At 31.6% G+C, this 14,430-nt stretch overlaps 5 protein-coding genes across 6 annotated transcripts; 2 read left to right on the top strand and 3 right to left on the bottom strand.

Moving 5' to 3' along the window:
* Positions 1-639: 639 nt before the first annotated feature.
* On the bottom strand, positions 640-2,590 carry LOC108687769 (F-box/LRR-repeat protein 3-like). The gene is made up of 5 exons (XM_018193718.1): positions 2,460-2,590; positions 1,899-2,122; positions 1,573-1,792; positions 1,217-1,459; positions 640-884 (listed from the first exon to the last, which is right to left on the bottom strand). Exons 2-5 carry the CDS (start codon positions 2,074-2,076, stop codon positions 713-715), a joined length of 813 nt encoding a protein of 270 aa, XP_018049207.1. The 5' UTR covers positions 2,077-2,122; positions 2,460-2,590; the 3' UTR covers positions 640-712.
* A 1,011-nt stretch (positions 2,591-3,601) lies between these two features.
* On the bottom strand, positions 3,602-5,648 carry LOC108687797 (NADH dehydrogenase [ubiquinone] complex I, assembly factor 7 homolog). The gene is made up of 5 exons (XM_018193751.1): positions 5,348-5,648; positions 5,055-5,162; positions 4,705-4,986; positions 4,344-4,460; positions 3,602-4,270 (listed from the first exon to the last, which is right to left on the bottom strand). Exons 1-5 carry the CDS (start codon positions 5,606-5,608, stop codon positions 3,761-3,763), a joined length of 1,278 nt encoding a protein of 425 aa, XP_018049240.1. The 5' UTR covers positions 5,609-5,648; the 3' UTR covers positions 3,602-3,760.
* Positions 5,649-5,822: 174 nt separating this feature from the next.
* Positions 5,823-8,603, top strand: LOC108687795 (beta-catenin-like protein 1). 2 transcript variants are annotated; one of them, XM_018193749.1, is made up of 9 exons: positions 5,823-6,004; positions 6,191-6,570; positions 6,651-6,982; positions 7,076-7,299; positions 7,377-7,559; positions 7,618-7,765; positions 7,858-8,024; positions 8,119-8,299; positions 8,392-8,603. In XM_018193749.1, exons 1-9 carry the CDS (start codon positions 5,975-5,977, stop codon positions 8,478-8,480), a joined length of 1,734 nt encoding a protein of 577 aa, XP_018049238.1. In that variant the 5' UTR covers positions 5,823-5,974; the 3' UTR covers positions 8,481-8,603. The 2 variants fall into 2 exon arrangements, with proteins under 2 accessions (XP_018049238.1, XP_018049237.1); XM_018193748.1 differs by having other exon boundaries at positions 8,116-8,299.
* A 2,000-nt stretch (positions 8,604-10,603) lies between these two features.
* Positions 10,604-12,596, top strand: LOC108687796 (unconventional prefoldin RPB5 interactor-like protein). The gene is made up of 6 exons (XM_018193750.1): positions 10,604-10,832; positions 10,943-11,192; positions 11,270-11,416; positions 11,489-11,636; positions 11,711-12,410; positions 12,483-12,596. Exons 1-6 carry the CDS (start codon positions 10,746-10,748, stop codon positions 12,594-12,596), a joined length of 1,446 nt encoding a protein of 481 aa, XP_018049239.1. The 5' UTR covers positions 10,604-10,745.
* Positions 12,597-12,829: 233 nt separating this feature from the next.
* LOC108687799 (cytochrome c oxidase subunit 5B, mitochondrial-like) lies at positions 12,830-13,970 on the bottom strand. Its single transcript, XM_018193756.1, has 3 exons — positions 13,809-13,970; positions 13,549-13,619; positions 12,830-13,184 (listed from the first exon to the last, which is right to left on the bottom strand). Exons 1-3 carry the CDS (start codon positions 13,894-13,896, stop codon positions 12,978-12,980), a joined length of 366 nt encoding a protein of 121 aa, XP_018049245.1. The 5' UTR covers positions 13,897-13,970; the 3' UTR covers positions 12,830-12,977.
* Between the last annotated feature and the right edge of the window lie 460 nt (positions 13,971-14,430).

Below are 14,430 nucleotides of genomic sequence, written 5' to 3'. Positions count from 1 at the left end.
GTTCTATATATATATATATATATATATATATACATACACATACATATATATGTTGGCTGGGATACAAGACTGAGCACCTCGCATCTCTAGAATAGCATTGCCAGAAAGCGTCAAAAAATGAAGAAAAGAACAGTTGGACAAATTATAAATTAGAAAAGTGATGTTTCTGTTAATGTTGGACATTGTAATGTTAAATGCCCGATCATTTAGTATAATGTAGAAATAATGTATATACAGACTGTTACTCATTATCATAATATTACATATGATGGATATTGAATATTATACGGGTCTACTATACGCGACGATGGTAGACAAGTACTAGTAACGTTACATTATTTTATATATATATTACATCTAAAAAATACTATTATAATCTAATAAAGTTTCTATTTTTTGGTATCAACAGCAACGATCAATTAATTTCTGCGATATATTGCTAATTTAATATATAAAACAATATTGCACGTGGAATATCGAGACTATTTCAAATTTTTAGTAATACTATTCAACAGCTTTTTACTGCAAATATTATAAGCATTATAAACATAAAAGTGAATATGTTGAATTTTTTGTTCGACATTGCAAAATCTTTGTAAGTTATGTAATTTATGAAAAAAAATAGAAAAGTACGTCGTGAATATTTTATTTCGTTATGCATCCTGTTACGGCTGTAAATTTTGTTGAAACCTCTTTTTCACTTCTCAGAAGATTACCATAATGGTACATATTCCGGTATCCACGTCCGACCAAGAAGCGAGGATAAGTTCGTCGATACTTTAGTGATATCGAAGTCCGCATCTTCTATCAATGATGTTTCCGAAACGTACAATACCTGCAGACGATGTGCGCACAACGCAACGAATTTCGCTAATCCGGAACAGCTATAAAATGGAAAAAAAATTATTTTTTATTAATATTTTGTTGGAAAAACGTGATATATGTTTTTCGATATATATCATTGCTGCAATATTGAAATATCTACAATATTAATAATAATTTATTATTAATGAGACTCTAAGATATTTTGACAAATTCTACAAATTGATAATTAAACATTAGTGATGAACAAAATAAAGATAACAGTATTATTAATTTTCAAATTGTGTATTTTCATAAGAAAGAAATAAAATTTAAATTTATAATATCTTAGAATTAATAAAGCTGTTTCAATATTGAATTAGAGTAGCGATATGGCATATTTATGAATACAAACGTGATTTCACAATCGCCCAAACTGACGGCACTAAGGTGCGAGCAATTCTTGGCCATGGAAATCAGGAATCGATCGATCGGACCGGATTCATATGTGGCGATAACTAATTCTATCAATCGTGGACATTGCTTGCTTATGCGTGACATCGACTCGGATGTTGCATCGCTGAGATACAAATGTGTTACGGGGATGTGCGATGTGAAAAGTAATTTTTTATTATCGTCGTCAGTCATGTAAGATAGTCTAATGAAAAATAAAAAATACAGCTGCAGAACTTATTTCGACTTTTACTCGCATCGCGCGGATATTGTAATAATAATTCTTAATCAAGATGTATATAGTTCGTTTTTACTTACAGCGCAAGATTTATGTCGGGCAAATGATTCAAAAATGTGGACCATGCTTTATTGCTAACAAGTGGAAAAGGCTTCGCTTCTGGATATGCTTCTATTCGCAGAGTTTCCAAGTGGATTTGCTTCACCGAACATAATGCTAAGAGCAGTTCATCGCTCAGCAAGGCATACGATAAAGATAATTCGCGAAGCCATCGACAATAATTGGTCAAAGCGAGGATGCCTAAAATATCGACAAACTTCCTTAACGCATGTATGTGCAATTTATGAAATTGCAAACTTAACTTTTATTCGTTGCCAACGATGACAGCATATAGTTTTCGAATTACCTTCGGGCAATAGCTGCGGAAATCCTTTAACTCGCACAAGATGCAATGTTTTGGGATCGTTTTCATCACCGCAATAATCTTTCCTGTATTTAACATTCTTAGCCTTAGAGATCGTTACTGCAGATTTAAAACGCTCATCGTTGATCCCGAGCTTCTCCGTGCTCGTCACCGCAAACATTTGCGATAATAAATCGAGATGTTTAGTTTTATATCACTCTTTCAAACTGAATCATTGAAAATTTCGTCGATTAAAACAATATAGAATTTCACTAGGAATTAATAAGTATTTTATTCAATCTTTTCATATTATTTTGTAGAATTGAGCAATTTGATTTCTGAGATGCTTATATATTGTATTTTTTTACTCTTTAATTTAAAACTTTCTATTCGCAGTCACTATCTCAAAAATTTAATATCCTTCGAAATAATATCATTAACTAATTCTTTCCAGTGAAATCTCATTGCGGCATTAAACTTATAACTGCTACTATATATTCTTATCTGTTTTTTTTTTCCAATAGTAACACACTAATTCCTAAGAGAATGCGTTTTTAATCTTACTCGCGGTTCGAACGTTCTGTCGTGATGAGAGAAACTCTGGAGTCCGCCGCAAAAATATTCGCGCGATGAGTATTCTCGATAATAAACTGAAGATACGTTCTTTCGTTCTGTCGCGAACCATGGTCCTTCGTGAAACGGTCTACTTCGACTCACCGAGATGAGTGTTAGGAACAAGCGAAAGGAGTTTGCGGAAGTGGGGACTAGGGCATGCACGCGAGATACGTTAAGTAAAAGTAAAATCACGAAGAAAAGGGTCAAGGACTTTTCGAGATTGCTGGCTCGCGTATGTTCTTCGCGTACTGTTCACGTGTATTACGTAAAAATGTAATGTCTTATACACGAGGTCTCCACGGGAAAAGCATGATAAACGCGTGATCCAAGATGCGAACTTATGCGATTAATCAACCAATAGAGTTTAAAAAAAACGTAATTATATATACTTTGATCAAGAAAAATATTGAAGTCAAGATTATAATAAAATTTTCGTTACATATTTTTTATCTATAGAATTTAGTGCTAATTGCATCAGATAATAAAATCTTACATAAAAGAGTAATTAATCGCTTGCAAAATATTATATCAAAAGATTAAAATTTTAGTTTTTCAATGAGTTTAAAGTAGTAGCAGTTTTTAGCAAAAAGTAATAGTTATTTAAATCCGAGATGAGAATGTTGAGTCGATAAAGTTTCTTAAACAGCAATGACACTTTTAAATATCAATATCGAACCGGTAACTATTTACTTATTTATTTAGTTCTTAACGTCTTGCACATGTTCCTTTCACTAACCGTTCACGTGCTACCAAGCTCACGTGTATGAATCGTTTGCGCCCTTTCACATTTTTCTGACATTCATAGAGGCCGACTATCCCAGTATCAATGTATAATTGACTCGCAGCATATGTTATGATCACCGTAAAAAATATGATTGTTGCATATATACTAAAAATGCTGAATTATTAATAGCAAGCAGTGAAAATTGGAAAGACAGTTTTAAAGAGTAAAGATTTAAAATAAAAGAATAACGAATTAAAATGTGGAAAAAATAATTCTTTATCTCATATAACTCTTTATAATAAAAACATTTATAATTCTGTTTGGAAAAGTTAGACTTATTTAATAATTAAAAATAAATTTAAAGAGCTTTTATTATATAAACTTATTTTTATTGTCTGTACAATATTAATTACCTATATGCTTATTATATATACATATATGTCATTATATAATTAATGTATAAAAATATAATTAATAGTAATATACATACAATTCTCTTTTTTCTTTCATATTTGAAAATAAAAATTCAAGATTTTATTTTATTATTATCTTCGAATCCTGTTACAGACCATTTATTCAAATAATTTTTTAAAACAAAAGGAAAGAGGGATAACACCTTAAAACAATTTCCCATTTTATCTTCATCGGTTATCATATGATATCCTGACTCAATGTGTTTCTTTTGATTATTAGAAGCATTCTGTAAAATCATTTTTAACCGTAAATCGATGCCAAGACTTTTCAGGAATTTTCTTTGCGTAACTGGACCAAACGTGATTAATCTATCGTCTTTCTGTGCAATCTCTTTTAATAATAAAAAATCAACATCCGCAGTCAGATCTGCAGTTCCAGGATTTAACAAGGGATCGTGTAATTTATGCTCGCAGAATGCGCGAAATGTATCGGTCTTTTCCCTCTCGTGACCATAATCAATCACTAGTGCAAATCCTCCATATTCCCACAAAAATTGAGACATATAATCTATTATCACAGAGCACTGAGGACTTATTTCTACATGGTCTCTTTTCTCATGCGGCTAAAAGATATCTCTTATTACTCTATTATCTAAAACTTAAATGCTACATAAAATGACACGAATAAATGCTCACAGATAGGTATACTTTACAAGCAGCTGTTGGCATTTGTGAAAGTACATATCGAAATCTTTCTTCTTTTGAATCTTGCACTATATCTATTAAGATTTCTCTCCAACCTTTATCAGTTTTCTAAAATCAAGCGATATGACTTTTGTAAAAATTATCCCTTATATATTTAATGTACATTCTACAATAAGTCATTAGTAATGAATCAGAAATCAGAAGATAGAAATTAGCTAATCATAATCAATTATTTTTCTCGTATTCTACTGTGATTGGAATTTCTGATTCCTGATTTATTACTATAATGGCTTATTGTACAATGTGTATAATATAATACATTAGTATCAACGTTCTAATATTTCCATAATACCTGAAATTTATGTATTGGCAGAGCATCAAAGAACTCTTGTGCAATAAATACACTGAACTTTCTAGGAACATCATTGATAGAATAATACCAATATATCTTTACATTGTCTCTCGTAACACCCTCTCTATAATGCGTAATAGAATTCTTTTGGTCTTCATTGACTCTTGGCTCAATACTTTTACTTTTTGTACACAATTTTTCTGCTTGAATTGCAGACAAAACAGGACTGATTTCTATTAGATGAACTGATATCTTATTTGAAAAATTCAATTTCTTGAACACCTAATGAGAAACAACTCATAATTTTTACAGTTGTGTGTTAGATTTGTAATGTCATATTAAAAATATACCCGTAGGATATCATTGATCAAGGTACCTCTTCCTGGACCTAATTCCACAAGTTGGATAGAATCTCTGCTAATCTTTCTCCATTCATTGATTATCCAAATTGCTATAATCTATAAATAATGATTAATGTATAAATTATTTGTAGACAATAATTTCTTGATGATTTTGAAATAAATAATAAAAGAAAAGAGAATTATTTCAAAGACATCATTGCAATGCTAACTTCATAATTTCTTATGAGATCATCGACATAATAAATAAATACAGATCTTTTTCAGTTCGAAGAGTTACATACTTCTCCAAAAAGTTGACTGATTTCTGGAGAAGTTGTGAAATCGCCTCTTTGTCCGAAAACATCTCTAGTTGTATAATAACCTGCAGTGGGATGAATCAAGATCTCTTTCATGTAATCTGCGAGCGTTATAGGCCCACATGCTAATATTTTTGCATACAATTGACGATATAGATTCGTTTTCTTTTCTAAACTGCTCGACGAGCGTAATGTCATTTGCGATAAACGAGAGAAAGTTCGCGCTAATCGAGATAATGCAATCATGTTAAATATAGCGTTAAATACCTTGCGTTGTATGTGTATAAATTATTTGCATAACAATTCATGTAATTGCAATAATAGATTTTTATACGAAAATTTTTTTCATATGAATTTATCACGATTTTCTTAAACAGTTAGGTTGGTTAATAATAGGTTAGGTTGGTCGATTAGGTCAGGTTAGGATAAATTATGACTTTTTTCCACAAAACAAGAAATAACTGCAGAGAGTGAAATTGCAAGAGAATTGACAATTGAGAGAACTCAAATATTGTTGAATGAATGTGAATATCAAAGTGACAATATAAATTATTCAATTCAAATTTTTTACATTTTTTGAGCATAATTTTTAAACCAATCTATTTTTGACAAATGGATATCGGAGAATTGTTATCTTATAAGGTATGTAATCGAATTAGCGATTTGTATAATTTATATTTAACTCTACAATGTATATATATTATTTAATTTAACCTCTCGCTTATAGTCAAATTTCGGTTTATAAAAATTTTCTTTATTAATTTTGTGATTTACTTTTTCGTTTGCTACAAATAATGTATGATAATTAAATAGTGATAATATGTATAGCCTCCAAACACACCGAAACGACCGACAGCAGGGGAGGAGGATGATGAGGATGAATGGGAGAATGCAAAAAGGCCAAGGAGAGTGATAAAAACACCATATCATGCACGTCAACGACAACCCAAGGAACTCGATGTAGTACCGTCTAGGAACGATGAACCTGCTACACCTATCAGAGCTGCTTTACCTTCGTCAACTAATGATGTAGTTGAACCACAATTAACGGAAAAGGAGAAGCAAGATATATTAAAATATGTAGAAACTGAAGCTCCCGAAGTCGAAGCTCTGGACGAAGCGACGCTTAAACGTATGATTCTTTTGTTTGAGAAGAGAGCTCTGAGAAATCAAGAAATGAGAGTTAAATTCCCAGATCAACCAGAAAAGTATGCAAACATGGAAGCTATATACATATTTGTCAGGAGAAAATCTCAAATATAATTCTATTCTCTTTGGACTTTTGCAGATTTATGGAATCTGAGGTAGAACTGCATGAAACTCTACAAGAGCTTCATATCATAGCGACCAATCCAGATCTGTATCAGTTAATGGTAGAACTGGGCGCTGTGCCTTCTCTATTAGAATTGTTGTCTCATGAAAATACTGATATAGCAGTTGGCGTGGTAGATCTTCTGCAGGAATTGACTGATGTAGACATATTACATGAAAGTCAAGAAGGTGCAGATACACTTATTGATGCTTTGTTGGAGCAACAAGTTTGTGCTCTTCTAGTACAAAATCTTGAGAGACTCGATGAAACAGTAAAAGAAGAGAGTGACGGTGTCTATAACACACTTGGTAATTATTTAATAAATGCATATTGTTTGTTTTTTGTTTCTACAAAACTATTTCTATTGAATTAATTCAACAATGATTTTTTTTTATTTCTAGCTATTTTTGAAAACCTGTTGGAATTTAGACCAGACCTATGTGCAGATGCAGGAAAACAGGGTCTAATGCAATGGTTATTGCGCCGAATTAAAACGAAAACACCTTTCGACGCGAACAAACTTTATGCCAGTGAACTTCTATCTATACTTTTGCAGCACACGCCAGAAAATAGACTTCTTTTAGGTGATTTGGATGGAATTGATGTTTTGTTACAACAATTAGCTGTATGTATTTTTTTAATAATCTGTGCACTGCACATAATGTTATCAAATTGAATTATTTTAAAATTGATTATTTACAGTATTATAAGAGGCATGATCCACAAACTGCAGAGGAACAAGAGATGATGGAAAATTTATTTAACGTTTTGTGTTCAAGCCTAATGGCTACAGTAAATCGTGATAGATTTCTGCGAGGTGAAGGTCTTCAACTTATGAACTTAATGTTGCGAGAAAAAAAAATGTCACGAAATGGATCTCTCAAAGTGAGTTTATTTGCAACACCTTTTGTTGGATTTATTATATAAAATTGAAATGTTGTAGGTTTTAGATCACGCTATGAATGGCCCAGATGGAAGAGATAACTGCAGCAAATTTGTAGATATTCTTGGATTGCGAACTATATTTCCTCTGTTTATGAAAACTCCAACAAAAAATAGAAAAAAAATGCTTACTGCAGAAGAACATGAAGGTATTAAAGAATGTATAGTCTCGATATATATTAATATATTAAATTAATCAATTTAATTATTTATAGTAAAATAATAAACAGTATTTTTGCAGAACATGTTATTTCAATCATAGCAAGCATGTTGAAGAATTGTAAAGGACAACAGCGTCAAAGATTACTTAGTAAGTTTACGGAGAATGATTATGAGAAAGTTGATAGATTAATGGAATTACACTTTAAATATCTTGAAAAAGTAGAAGAAGTGGAAAAGAATGGAAAGGTACATACACAATCAGAAACATTTAACAGAGATATCTAAAAGCGAAAAATTTAAAAAATTTATGTTCTCGATTTTTTATTTTTATCACAAGGAGGATGAAGACGAAGAAGAGTCTTATTTGAGAAGATTAGATGGTGGGTTATTTATATTACAATTAGTAGATTATGTACTTTTGGAAGCTTGCACTGGTTGTCCGCCTGCAGTCAAACAACGAGTGACAAGAATCTTGGCACAAAGAAGAGCATCCCTTAAAACAATTCGACACATCATGAGAGGTAAATGACATAAATCTAACGGCATATTTATATTTAATCACAAATTTATATCAATAATGTATTCATTCACATATTTTTTATTTCAAAACTAGAGTACGCCGGTAATTTAGGAGATGCTGGCGACACAGAATGGAAAGAAGCAGAGCAACAACATATCTTGCAATTAATTGATAAATTTTGATATGTATTTTCTATATTGAAATATATTGTTATATATATATAATGTAATAAAACTTAATAACTTTGTATTATGTAATGTACAATAATCATAATAAATTTATGTATAACTCCAGTATATAAAATATCAAAGTATATAAAAAATGTATTATTGATTAAGAGTTATTTAAGGAGAATTTTATTTGTAGAATAGAAAGCAATTTTTATGAAAAACTTGCGATTAATCTTAATCCATTCATAGGTTTGTGTTATCTATAAAAATATCTTATGAAAGGCCTAGGATCGCCATTTCATTTGCTAAATATAATATTAGGTGTAGTAAAAAGAAATCCATTATTTTTCCATTCAATTTCATGCAAAAATAATGGATTTCTTTTTACTACACCTAATATAGAGACTACTTTCTGGAATTCACAAAGAATCATTATTATCTTTTTCTGTTCGAACATGCAAATAATTATATGCGTTTAATTGATTAATTGCGAACGTTCTTGCGAGATTACCAGTAACATTTTAAATTTTAACATTGAGAATGATAAGGATCGCGATAAGGTCGAAATGTCTGTTTGAGGTTGTATATAATTTGATTGTTTATTAAAAAAAATTTTTCTCATTTAATCTAGAATAATTCATAGCCTTTTATTATATTAATTTATTTCTAACATTAATATAATAAATATATTAGGTGTATAACTTTGCTTCCGCCGTTTTTTTTCCGAAATTCGAGGCTTTATTGTAAAAAACTGGTTATACATTTATGATTTAAAGTATTGTCCATCGCCGGCCACTACTTTCTTCCATCTTTCGGGTAGCGTACGAATCCCGCGTCGAAAAAACTGGTCACTTTTTGAGGCTATCCACGAATCGATCCAATTTTTTACTTCTTCATAAGACCGGAAGTGCTGGTCAGCCAGGCCGTGTGCCATTGATCGAAACAAGTGATAGTCAGAGGGAGCAATGTCTGAAGAATACGGCGGGTGAGGTAGGACTTCCCATTTCAACGTTTCCAAGTATGTCTTGACCACTTTCGCAACATGGGGTCGAGCATGCTGCAAAATCACTTTATCGTTGTATTGCGGCCGTTTGTCTTTCAATGCTCGGCTCAAACGCATCAATTGCGTGCGATACCGATCGCCTGTGATTGTTTCAGTTGGTTTTAACAGTTCATAATATACTACACCGAGCTGGTCCCACCAAATACAGAGCATGACCTTGGAGCCGTGAATATTCGGTTTGGCCATCGACGTGGAAGCATGGCCGGGAAGTCTCCATGATTTTCTGCGCTTGGGATTATCGTAATGAATCCATTTTTCGTCCCCAGTCACAATGCGATGCAAAAATCCCTTCCGTCTTTGCCTTTCAAGCAGCTGTTCACAAGCAAACAAACGCCGTTCAACATCTCTCGGCTTCAATTCGTACGGCACCCAATTTCCTTGCTTCTGAATCATTCCCATGGCTTTGAGGCGTTTTGAAATGGCTTGTTGAGTCACTCCCAATGATCGTGCCAATTCTTCTTGATTTTGACACGAGTCTTGCTCAAGTAATGCCTCCAATTCTGCATCTTCGAAAACCTTCTCTCTTCCACCGCTATGCCGGTCTTCGACGTCAAAATCACCGTTCTTGAAGCGTTGAAACCACTCACGACACGTTCTTTCACTAATAGCGGCCTCACCATAAGTATTTGAGAGCATTCGATGAGCCTCAGCCGCAGATTTCTTCATATTGAAGCAAAAAATTAAAACCTCCCGCAAATGACAAGAATTTGGCTCGTAAACTGACATTTTCAATCGAGAATAACTTTATGATGCAGACACAAATCGACTAATGTTTCTATGGGGTTATGTTGACAGATGCCCAAGTTTATTGTATGACGTCTATGATCTATTTATTTCGACCACCACTTACCGCTAAAGCCATCTATAGGAAAACGGCGGAAGCAAAGTTGTACACCTAATATAAAATAAGAAAATTATTATTTTTGTAAAAGAACAAATTTAAAAAATATTCTAATATCGAACATTTATTAAAAATTTTTTTTTCAATTTTGCTAGATTCGTTTATTGGTCATAACATTCTGAAAGTTAAAGTTGGAACGGGATAGACCAATCACAGTTGAGCACCCTGAGAATAGGTTAGGTTAACAAAAATATAAAGCCGGTGACGATTTGAGTGTAGTAACGAGAAACAAGTTGTTCCTACATACAGATTTATATGAATAGATTCTATTCTGTATTTAATTTTTTTAATGAGATATACGTATAGATAAAGTATGGATAATAGTATAACTAACAATGCAACAATAGGACCTCAAGTAATACAAAATTATCAACAGATACTTAACAATGTGCTCATACAGGTATAAATTTATTTTATTATTTCTCAATGAAATTTTATGCTTTATGCTGATTTCCTTATTCATATTACATTTGTTATATTAAAACAATTGTAAACCGACTTACATTACAGAAACTTGAACAAAATGAAAAACGAACCAAAGCAATAACAGATTATAAAAAGGGACACAAAAAAGTAATAGAGGGACTTGAAGCATACCCATTATCGCTTTCTGAGAATTGTATGGTGCCCATCGGCAAGCTGGCATTTATGAAAGGAAAATTAACTCACACTAATGAAATCTTGGTTTATTTGGGAGAGGGCTATTTTGTCAAGTATAGTGCATCACAAGCGATTGCATTATGCAATAGGAGAATAGCATGTATAAATATTATATATATCCTTGAAGAAAAACATTTTATTAGATATTACGACTGTTATATGTTTTTATGTTATCAGGGGCGGATGAAATGCTGAAGAGTTTAGAAACTGAAAGAAACTTGTATGAAATGAGACAATATATTCCATTGGAACATGATGTTTTTGGGAGGGACAGAAAAGATATAGTTGAACATTGGACCGAGGATAAGCTTGATGAGTGGAAAAGTATACAGAAAATTTGTCTTACCTTTTTATTTACATTATGCTATACATTGAAATTAAAATGTTCTTTTGCAGTGCAACATAGACAACGTGAGAAGGAGTATCGTCAGAAACTAGCAAAGTTGAAGGAAAAAGAAAAGACTAACATTCGTACTGAAGAAGATCTTTTCAAGAGACTCGATGAATTGGAGGTGGAAGAAGAATTAGAAGATGAAATTTACAGGTTACTCAGTTTTACAATTAAAACTTATTTTTTATGAGAATCGTAATCTATTGCTTACTGTTTTACAATTGCAGACTGGAAATCGAACGAAAAGCATATTATGGTGATGACTTGAAAGATGGCGAAGTTTATGATGAATCAGAAGAGGATGAATCTGATTCTGATCAAATTACAACAGAGAAAATTCAAGAAGAATTAAAAAAACTGAAAGATATCCAAATGGGTAGAGCTACAAGTGACACGCTGAATAGCAATTCTGATACAGTTCAAGATAAAATCATTGATACAAGTGTTACAAAGAATGAACAATCTCATTCTACAAATTTTTTCCAAGAGAAATTAAGGGAGGAGAATTGTTTACTTGAACATAAGAAAGTGTCTAAAGACACAAATACAAAGGAAAAAAGGAGAATATCATTTGCTGAGCCATGTGTCATAGAAGACGAAAGCAATATAAATGAAATATCAATATCTCAAGAAGTCTGTTCTGCTGTGAAGCAAAATGATACATTTAATGAAAGTTTTGAAGATGAAAATGATGCCATTAAGATTGAATTTTCACATTCATCCCATACTCCAGATATACTTGAATCAAATAATATGGAAATACAAAGTCCAGTAGATATTTATAAAATGTTTAATACTCCTAAATCGATTTTGAAAAGATCTCCAAATGATATGATTTTCAATGTTGAAGTTGTTCCTCCTTCAAACGAGAGCAATAATATAGATACAGAAGATGAAGATGAATATGTTAATTATGAATATCATTCTGTAGGTACAAATAATTTAATCATGCTATATTATCACGTAGATATTGTATATACTAATAAACATATTTTGTAGATGATCAAAGAGAGAGTCCAAGAACGTAAAACTTCATCTGTAAATGTTTCGATAGAGAAAGATGAAAAAAGAATTGTGAGTAGGTTCAAACTTGAACGAGCTAGAAGAAAGTGATGATTTGTAAATACAATAATATTGAAATTAAAAATCTATTTTTATAATATATAACCTTCCAAAATTACATTTATATTCCAATTATATGGATCATTTAAGAAACTATTTTGATTATCAATCTTGTAAAGATTACAATATAATCTACATGCTTCGAATTTCAATAAGTTCAAATGATATTAATAAGAACAAAATGCAAGATAATGTACATAATATTTACAATATATTTATTTCTGTGATTTCCATACAATAAGTGAGCCATTTTATATTTTTAATAGGATGGAGACAGGACATGGTAGTAAATGAAATAGACATAATTACTGTCTAATGTAACATTAATTCTATGTTGAAAGCAATCCACTATCTTGCACATTCTTAAGTATATTATACAGGTGCCTTCTCAACCAATTTGAACCAGTGGCCGCATTCACAACGACGTGGAGGACCTTGATGCAACCACATCCAGTTTATATGTAATGAATCCTCATCACAGATGCAGCCCATTATGCGACTTTCAAATGCACTATATACTATATTAGGATCTTCCTTTGTGCTGACTGCTCGCCGCTTTATAGCCAGATTATATGGATCCTAAAAAGATACAAGTTAACATATATGTTTTTAACAAGATATTGATATTCATCACAGTAATGTCTAAAAAATATTAAGATAAAATATACACAAGTCTAAAAAATGATTATGAAAGAAACTTGTTCTCATTATAATAATTTCTTATCTTTGATATTTGAAAAGCCTTATCAAGAGCTTCATTTTTTCAAATTTCACATACAACATTTCATTAATGTGACATAATTATTATATATCGCTAATAATAATAATTATATCATTATATAATTATATGTCGTTAATATAATTATTATATCACTAGCATAGCAAAGCCATAGGAAAATGTCCACACAGGCGTGTTAGTCAAACTGAAAATGTCACAACTTACATCGATACCGGCTAAATAGGCGAGCATTTCTCTCTTCTCCAGACCTGTGGCATGATCAAGCGGATCAGCAACTGTCAAAAGAAGAAAAACAGAGATATATATATAAATCGACCGATTTTTTTTTCTCTCTTTCTCTTCATACGCGCAATACGTCGGTCGTGGAAAATCAAAATCGATGGGCGAAAAATATTACGTAATGTAGATAATGTGAAAACGTGAAAAATCTATGTGGGACGGATTTGATTGGAAGCGATATTTACATTCTTTCTTTTGGGAGCACGCGAGGCTTCCAATAGAGATCCGCCGTCGACATGTTTGGAACACGGTACGAGCGCACAACCATGCCATTTTTCAGAATACAGAAGATATCACACTAGCCGTGTCTCGGTCCGAGACTGGGTTAAGTCGTCAGTCTTTCAGTCGCGGATCGAACGATGCGCAGATTGTCGTGCCAGGCTATTAAACAAACGCTAGTGAGGCGCTGCAGGCTGCAGTATACAGAATTGACAAATGATTAATTCGAATGAATGAACTTAGCCGATACATTGGATAATTATAGTTTTAAAATATTTAATTTAAATTATCTAAATAATTATTGAATTTTTTAAATTATAACTTTCTTATATGATTATAAAAAATTTATAACTTTTTAAACGATCATACAAAAACTTTGTTTAATTTCTGTTGATCATATAATGCAAAAATATATGTAATTAAAATTATCTTAAGGACTGTCGAGTCTTATAATTACATTTCAAAAATTCATACAACATATAAAATAATAGGAATTTTGAAAAAATTAATTAAATCGGCTAAATTTATATAAATTAAAAGTTTGTAGATATCTTTGACTTTTTATAGATCGCTTGTATTATTAATTGA

This window comes from Atta colombica, unplaced genomic scaffold (assembly GCF_001594045.1).
Source record: "Atta colombica isolate Treedump-2 unplaced genomic scaffold, Acol1.0 scaffold216, whole genome shotgun sequence".
Lineage (NCBI taxonomy): Eukaryota > Metazoa > Arthropoda > Insecta > Hymenoptera > Formicidae > Atta > Atta colombica.
Note: the sequence above shows the minus strand (reverse complement) of the source record. Positions and strands in the feature narration are given on the sequence as shown.

What these genes read in the sequence shown, in the direction of transcription:
- LOC108687769 (XM_018193718.1), bottom strand. Translation starts at nt 2,076, where the DNA reads ATGTTTGCGGTGACGAGCACGGAGAAGCTCGGGATCAACGATGAGCGT. An exon ending in CCCGACATAAATCTTGCGCT is followed by an intron (nt 1,460 to 1,572) that starts GTAAGTAAAAAC and finishes ATTTTTCATTAG; the next exon opens with ACTATCTTACATGACTGACG. An exon ending in TTGGGCGATTGTGAAATCAC is followed by an intron (nt 885 to 1,216) that starts GTTTGTATTCAT and finishes TCCATTTTATAG; the next exon opens with CTGTTCCGGATTAGCGAAAT.
- LOC108687797 (XM_018193751.1), bottom strand. Translation starts at nt 5,608, where the DNA reads ATGATTGCATTATCTCGATTAGCGCGAACTTTCTCTCGTTTATCGCAA. An exon ending in TCAGTCAACTTTTTGGAGAA is followed by an intron (nt 5,163 to 5,347) that starts GTATGTAACTCT and finishes CATTATTTATAG; the next exon opens with ATTATAGCAATTTGGATAAT. An exon ending in TGCCAATACATAAATTTCAG is followed by an intron (nt 4,461 to 4,704) that starts GTATTATGGAAA and finishes GCTTGATTTTAG; the next exon opens with AAAACTGATAAAGGTTGGAG.
- LOC108687795 (XM_018193748.1), top strand. Translation starts at nt 5,975, where the DNA reads ATGGATATCGGAGAATTGTTATCTTATAAG. An exon ending in TTCCCAGATCAACCAGAAAA is followed by an intron (nt 6,571 to 6,650) that starts GTATGCAAACAT and finishes GGACTTTTGCAG; the next exon opens with ATTTATGGAATCTGAGGTAG. An exon ending in AATTCGACACATCATGAGAG is followed by an intron (nt 8,300 to 8,391) that starts GTAAATGACATA and finishes TTTCAAAACTAG; the next exon opens with AGTACGCCGGTAATTTAGGA.
- LOC108687796 (XM_018193750.1), top strand. Translation starts at nt 10,746, where the DNA reads ATGGATAATAGTATAACTAACAATGCAACAATAGGACCTCAAGTAATA. An exon ending in ATGCAATAGGAGAATAGCAT is followed by an intron (nt 11,193 to 11,269) that starts GTATAAATATTA and finishes TTATGTTATCAG; the next exon opens with GGGCGGATGAAATGCTGAAG. An exon ending in TTAGAAGATGAAATTTACAG is followed by an intron (nt 11,637 to 11,710) that starts GTTACTCAGTTT and finishes TTACAATTGCAG; the next exon opens with ACTGGAAATCGAACGAAAAG.
- LOC108687799 (XM_018193756.1), bottom strand. Translation starts at nt 13,896, where the DNA reads ATGGCATGGTTGTGCGCTCGTACCGTGTTCCAAACATGTCGACGGCGG. An exon ending in GTGCTCCCAAAAGAAAGAAT is followed by an intron (nt 13,620 to 13,808) that starts GTAAATATCGCT and finishes TTCTTTTGACAG; the next exon opens with TTGCTGATCCGCTTGATCAT. An exon ending in CCTATTTAGCCGGTATCGAT is followed by an intron (nt 13,185 to 13,548) that starts GTAAGTTGTGAC and finishes GTATCTTTTTAG; the next exon opens with GATCCATATAATCTGGCTAT.